Source organism: Salmo salar, chromosome 09 (assembly GCF_965601325.2).
Source record: "Salmo salar chromosome 09, fSalSal1, whole genome shotgun sequence".
NCBI classification, from domain to species: Eukaryota; Metazoa; Chordata; class Actinopteri; order Salmoniformes; family Salmonidae; genus Salmo; species Salmo salar.
This window is the reverse complement of record NC_138299.1, coordinates 35155589-35163153: the sequence shown is the minus strand read 5'-3', so window position 1 is coordinate 35163153 and position 7565 is coordinate 35155589. Positions and strand designations below refer to the sequence as shown.

The window sequence follows — 7565 nt, the reverse complement described above, 5'->3', positions numbered from 1 at the left end:
TTACCCTAACCTCATTTTAACCAATTCTGAAATTAAATATCCTTTTGCATGTCAGGAGTGACCCTATAGCCTTTTCCACTCTTCACTATACCATGGCTTGAATATACACCCTAAATGACAAAAGTATGTGGACACCTGCTCGTCAAACATCTCATTCCAAAATCATGGGCATTAGTTTTTTGCGATTGCTTACACACTTGTTGCGGAATTTGGCTCATTGTGTAAACTCTACACACAAGCCAAATAAGACATTACACCTCACTATGTCAAAATGAAACTTTGCTATCAAAACCTAACAATCCTTTTTCAAAATTGCATTTTTGCAACAAAATGATATACACATGCACCATTTGAATTACTCTTTCAAAGCAGCAACAACACATTGATGTATTTTATACAAAACACTGTTGTCTTCAGTACTTTGTAAAACTTTTTCATTTTATACAGGCTTCTGTGAAAGATTGCTTGCAGAAGAGGCATGCGGGCATGTGGTTGGCGGTCATACACTTTCCAATGCCAAAGCCGAAAATAATTCCTCAATCGGATTGAGAAGTGGGGAGTAAGGGGGCAAGTATTCAACTGTGAAGTTATTGTGGTTGGTGAACCAGTCCCTGACCAGAGCAGCCCGGCGGAAACTAACATCCCAGATGACAACAAACCTGGGCTGCTGCGGTCTGTCCTGTTCAGCTGCATTATGTAGTGCATCCATAAATATGATTGTGTGTGCAGTATTGTAGGAACCTAGGGTGGCATGGTGATGGAAAACTCCTTGCAGGCTAATAGCGGCACACAAGGTGATATTTCCCCCCGCGCTGCCCAGGGACATTCACAATGGTTCTTTATCCTATAACATTCCCCCACGCTGCCCAGGGACATTCACAATGGCTCTTTATCCTAGAACGTTCCCCCGTACTGCCCAGGGACATTCACAATGGCTCTTTATCCTAGAACGTTCCCCCGTACTGCCCTGGGACATTCACAATGGCTCTTTATCCTATAACATTCCCCCACGCTGCCCAGGGACATTCACAATGGCTCTTTATCCACACGCGGTATCTCAGACGGCACTGGCCTGATTTTGACGAAACTCGGGTGAATGATGCGTCTTGTCATAGAGATCCGCCGTTTACAAAATGACACTGATTGGACCAAGGCGGGAGCTATAGTAATTAACAGTATCTCAATTGGCCCAAGGGTGCTGCATCATGTTTACTGTTTTTTTAAAACATTTCACTAGGGAGAGGCTATAAGGAAACTGCTTACCAACTTCTAAAACTGACCCTTAGCTTAACTGTAACCTTAACCTAATTTTAACCAATTCTGGAATGAAATATTGGATTGCAGGTCAGGAGTGTCCATATAGCCTTTTCTGTATCACTAAGTTACACTTCCATCAACATTCATAAACAGGTGAGGGGTTAAAACGTATACTTCATTTTTATTTCAAAATCATATAAAAGCAGCTTATTTCAATTTTCACATTTTAAAATTTGCTAAAATATACATTTTCAGCTACATACAGGTCATGGGGAAAAAAATACAAAGGCGGGCTAGTTGCAGGTATGCTACAGGAGCAGCAGGTATTTGTGTACACAGCACTGTGTATATCCTAGGATACAACTTAAACTGTGTACGACAGAGAAAGAGGTGAAAAAAGAGAACACAGAATTTCATCACAGGTTCCACGTAGAGATACCTCATTCACAAAAGAAGCAGTGCATTTGATTGTAACAATAGGAAAATTGTCAAACTTTAAATCAGAACTTTTGTGCTTTCAAATCAACATATAAAAGTCAGTAGATGCGTGTAGACTGTTTAAAAAATAAAAAAGTAACTTTTGCAAAAGTTGTAATTTGTGAAGACTGGGTGTGTGTATAGACACGCATTTGTTTTTTTTCCATTATGAAACTCCTTAGTCATCAATGCCTGACTATTACAACAACACCACCGTACAGAACAGTAAGTCCTCAATTCAAACACATTTATCTTCCTTGTTGATTTGCTGCTCATTTTGTTCATACAGCTCTTCTATGTTACGAGTCAGATCAGACACACAGCCAGCTGCATCCAGACTCCTCAACAACACTGAAACACAGCGGATTAATCCCAAATAGTAGTCTATTCCCTATTTAGTGCACTACATTTGACCAGGGCAAATAGGGGCTCTGGTCAAAAGTAGTGCACATTATAGGGTGCCATTTGGGATGAACACAGCCGCTCTTCTGCTATCAATAAAATGAGAATATTTTTTTTCACAGAATTCATGGAGATGTGTAAACATATACATTTATACACAACCTTCTGTATAATAACAATTGGGGTATACATGTATTATACCCCGATATAGATTGACAATGTGTCAAACTCAATTCAGACTAATTTACCAATCTGACAAAACATTTTGTTCAGATTTTAGAACACAAATCCGAGAATACAGCAAGTTTCTTTTAACACAGTTTGTAACTGCCTATTCAGACCTCAACCTAACCAATATTACTCCTACAGTATATAGACTCTTATGAGTGCTCATATACTGTATTCACTAGAACTCAGCACAGCTATGAGACTTCATTCATTGTACAACTCCCTATAAAGAAGAGATGAGCATATACATAGATGTTATTACTCCTAATGACATGTCTGTTGTTATAACTCTTAATGACATCTTATGTCAGTGTTATATAGGTAATGTCACCTAAAAGACCCCGTACAATACTGAGATGACTCAAATACACAGAAATTGGCTAGGAGCCACCGTAGAGTATAGAACACAGCTATGAAGCTTCATTTAGCTACGTAGTGTATTGTACACTGAAGTCCCGCTGGAAGACCTCATATAGTGATGACACCTATGAGACTTCATACAGCATACATAAGAATTGTATGAGACTTGCCAAGGATTGCTAGACTGACTGATTGTACAGTGATAATCTATGAGACTTCATACAGCATACACAGGCCTAACACATGTCATAATGTACAGGAGCCAGCTAAGACACCTTATAAAGTATACATAGGATCCAGCTCCGAGACCTCAGTATACATGCATTGAGTGTACAAAACATTAAGAACAACTGCTCTTTCCATGACATAGACTAACCAGGTTAATCCAGGTGAAAGCTATGATCCCTTATTGATGTCCCTTGTTAAATCCACTTCAATCAGTGTAGATGAAGGGGAGGAGAAAGGTTGCAACTCAATATTAGGAAGGTGTCCTTAATGTTTTGTACACTCTGTGTAGACTCCAATGAGACTTTATAAGGTATACTTCCTGTAAGAGCTCATAGAGAATACTTAGGACTGGTCAAAATAAGTTGTTTTCAAACCGTTTCAACGATTGTCATATATAAGAACTGCAGATTTGTAAATGAAAAGTCCCACTTCCGTCTAGCAAGAGTCTGACTTTCTGATCCATGATCAATCATCAGAAGCGACACTATATTAGGCATGAACCATAACCCTTCCTTGAGTTCATGTTTCAGTTAATAGTATGACAGCTTTCTAGCCTGGTCCCAGAACTGTTTGTGCTTTTGCCAACTCCATTGCTGTCATTGTCAAGTCATGTTTGTCATGAACGTTCTATAAGGAGTTTTCAGGAGTGCCTAAGCAGACTGGCCCCCAGGCTATAAGCATTCTGCCTTGGGAGTAAACTTATGAAACTGCACTCGGTGTGCCACTTTCTGTACTTAGTTATAAAGTGTGCATCCCAAATGTCACCCTTTTCCCTATATAGTGTTGGTATAAAGAATAGGATGCCATTTGAAGCACAAACAAACATGGACACTAAATAAATACAACAGGTAAAAAAAATAGCACTATGTTTTGTTAAACAGCTTACTTGGGGCTAGAATTTAGTTTTAACACTTTGCGTCTACATTTGTACACATACTTCTCTCTCAGACAAAAGAGGACTACATTATTAAACAGCATCCTACAGCAGCTAGGTTTCACGTCGTATAACCCTATGGCTTGTGATTCTACACTGGAGGAAATGACATCATGCGATTTCCAGTATTTGTCCTCATCTATGTTGTAAGGAGTTGCCAGTCAGTTGGCTGTTGAATGGAAAAGTAATGGAAGCAAAGTCAAGAACAGAACATATCAGGGCCTTGACTTGAGAATAGTAAAATAGTTTGTCCTGGAGTGGTTGTCAGTCTTGATAGGTGAACATTTACAAACACCAAAACAAACGTTGGTCGGAGATGGCAGAGTCAGGTAAAGTACTGTAGCTCAGGTCACATGTATAGTAGCTCAGGTCACATGTATAGTAGCTCAGGTCACATGTATAGTAGCTCAGGTCACATGTATAGTAGCTCAGGTCACATGTATAGTAGCTCAGGTGTAGTGACTGGTTGTAAGGGGCAGTTTATCCTCCTCTTCCTTCTCTTTAATGACAAGACACCATATCCAACATTGGCCGTGGGCACTAGATTATTGATGAACGGTGGTCATTCAACATGTAGAATTGTCTTTAAATAAACAGAAAATGAGAGCCAACGTGGTCAGAGACTATAGGATTGCCAACTGCTGTTTTTAACCCTTCATCGGCGCGGCCTATTTTGTCCGTTAGGTCTAAACTGAGATTGACTGTACCCACTACCCAGGTCAGGTGTAGCCTACATTCCAATATCCACCAGGGGACAATGTTAGGGGAGGCTAAGCACAGAGGTTTGGGTTCAGGTTAGAGTTTGTGTGGATCATCTAGCCATGGTCACACAGTGCTGAGAAAATAGGAAGGTGTAATTTGAGATGTGCCCCTTGTTTGTGCACTCAGTGCTGAGGGTCCATGGTTGTTGTTGTTAATTATTCTGTCTGTCCGTTTGTCTCGTCTGAGTGCTGCTGTGTGCTGGTTAATGTGGTCTTAAGGACTACAAAGGCCCTCTGAACTGGTTCCCAGAGAGATGCTGGCGGATGGAAGGCTTGGAGCCTGCAGCGTCACCTAGTTTACGCCACACCACCTGAGAACACAACAGGGTACAGGGAAGTGAGAGAGGGGACACAAACCCCTGTAACACAACATTGTCATACAACGGCTATATACTATCTACAGTATATCCAGTCCCTTCAGATGAGGGTCTCTAGAAGTGAAATGGAGTACTAATTAGGCTTTAAAAAACTGTTACACAAAGCTTGTTATTGTATCACATTTGATTATATCTGAATGTATGCATTCTGAGGGTATGACCTGTGGGTTGGGTCAAAGGGAGGTCATAGAGAGATGGGAACCATAGATATGACTGGAATCCAGCCAACCAATAGGTCTCAACAAAAATGTGTTCCACATAATCTGAGCAGAAAATGCAATTATAGGGGGACACAACAGCTGTGCAAAACATAACTCCCAACTCTGTGATGAGAGAGAGGTCGACCCACAGGACCATGTAACATACACCTCATTAGTGACCAGGATGTCTTTATGGTAGATGGGATACTTGACTGTAAATGGCTGCATTGTGCCTCCATGTTCTCTGTCTCTCATGTACAGAGCTCTGTATGGAACAACCAACAGGCATGGCTACTGAAAGCCTGGAAGGGCCCCGGGGTTGTCCCTGCGAGGACACTGGTCCCAAAGTACCCTGCACTCCTCGCCAGGCCTGTCACAGAGTGTATATTATCTTTATAGTGCACTACTTTTGATGGGCCCTGGTCAAAAGAAGTGCACTATGAAAGGGAGTAGGATGCCATTTGGGATGCATCCTACATGTTTGGTGGTGGATATGCTGTTGAGATGAGAGAAGGCAGGGCCTGTAGCTTCTACCTCATAGTTCTATCCTATCTTATCCTAGGCCTGGGAGGTTTACAGGGGGAATGTATCTGGGAGGATTACGGGGGAATGTATCTGGGAGGATTACAGGGGGAATGTATCTGGGAGGATTACAGGGGGAATGTATCTGGGAGGATTACGGGGGAATGTATCTGGGAGGATTACGGGGGAATGTATCGGAGGATTACAGGGGGAATGTATCTGGGAGGATTACAGGGGGAATGTATCTGGGAGGATTACAGGGGGAATGTATCTGGGAGGATTACAGGGGGAATGTATCTGGGAGGATTACAGGGGGAATGTATCTGGGAGGATTACAGGGGGAATGTATCTGGGAGGATTACAGGGGGAATGTATCTGGGAGGTTTACAGGGGGAATGTATCCGGGAGGATTACAGGGGGAATGTATCTGGGAGGTTTACAGGGGGAATGTATCTGGGAGGTTTACAGGGGGAATGTATCTGGGAGGTTTACAGGGGGAATGTATCTGGGAGGATTACAGGGGGAATGTATCTGGGAGGATTACAGGGGGAATGTATCTGGGAGGATTACAGGGGGAATGTATCTGGGAGGATTACAGGGGGAATGTATCTGGGAGGATTACAGGGGGAATGTATCTGGGAGGATTACAGGGGGAATGTATCTGGGAGGATTACAGGGGGAATGTATCTGGGAGGTTTACAGGGGGAATGTATCTGGGAGGATTACAGGGGGAATGTATCTGGGAGGATTACAGGGGGAATGTATCCGGGAGGATTACAGGGGGAATGGAGCTCGAAGGCTTAAAAGGCCACAATAAGAGCTTCCATTGTTTCTCCCAGTGAAGTTATTTTAATTGCGCTGACAAGTGTGTCGTAAACACTACGGCTCCTTTATGGGAACCTCCAATTATAGCACGGGGAAGTGAAGGGGTGAGAGGGGAGGAGGGGTAATTGTGCAGTAATTGAAACATTGCTCTCCATCAAAGCGATGGCAGGCTTGTGATTCTGACAGGCAAACAAACAGAAAGGGGGAGGGGGAGACAGACAGACAGAGAGAGAGACGCAACTCATGTATCTTAATCAAGCTCTCATTATTAGCCTGTTGGGATAGGAGAGGGAGAGAGGAGAAAGTTTCTTACGTTACACATCTCCCTGACGATGGCCTTCTCCTTCTCACTGAGGTCCTCGTTGTAGTCTTCAGGGATCTTCTTCTCCAGGTTCTCATGGACCTCCAGTACCTTCATGGCATGGACCACAGCCTCTGGCTTCTGGCCCACTGGGAGGTAGTCTGCTGGGGGGGACGGCTCACCACTGGGGGACCTACCACAGCCCTGGAGAGAGAGGAGAGATGGTCAGTGTGGTCACACACACATGAATATACTGTATTCTCTCTCTCTCACTCACACACACACAAATGCACACACCCACCAATCATGTTTGTAACATCATGCTAATCCCCCCTCTCCCCTCTCTCTCTGGGGTACTATAGTTCACCACCCCACGCACCGAAATGAGATGAAATGCTTTAATCCTAGGTCCTGCCCTGGTCCTCCCCTGGTGGGGTTACATCTCCCCTGATCCTAGCCTGGTCCTCCCCTGGTGGGGTTACATCTCCCCTGATCCTAGCCTGGTCCTCCCCTGGTGGGGTTACATCTCCCCTGATCCTAGCCTGGTCCTCCCCTGGTGGGGTTACATCTCCCCTGATCCTAGCCTGGTCCTCCCCTGGTGGGGTTACATCTCCCCTGATCCTAGCCTGGTCCTCCCCTGGTGGGGTTACATCTCCCCTGATCCTAGCCTGGTCCTCCCCTGGTGGGGTTACA

General features: G+C 43.7%; 1 protein-coding gene across 1 annotated transcript in view; it reads right to left on the bottom strand.

Moving 5' to 3' along the window:
* Positions 1–1418: 1418 nt before the first annotated feature.
* The window catches only part of LOC106611252 (coiled-coil domain-containing protein 85C-A-like), a 76756-nt gene continuing 70609 nt past the window's right edge, over positions 1419–7565 (bottom strand). Inside the window, exons 3-4 of the mRNA XM_014211269.3 lie at positions 6885–7076; positions 1419–4958 (exon numbers count right to left, since the gene is read on the bottom strand). Of these exons, the coding sequence (XP_014066744.3) occupies positions 4869–4958; positions 6885–7076 (282 nt within the window). The 3' untranslated portion in view covers positions 1419–4868. The remainder of the gene's footprint in view (positions 4959–6884; positions 7077–7565) is intronic.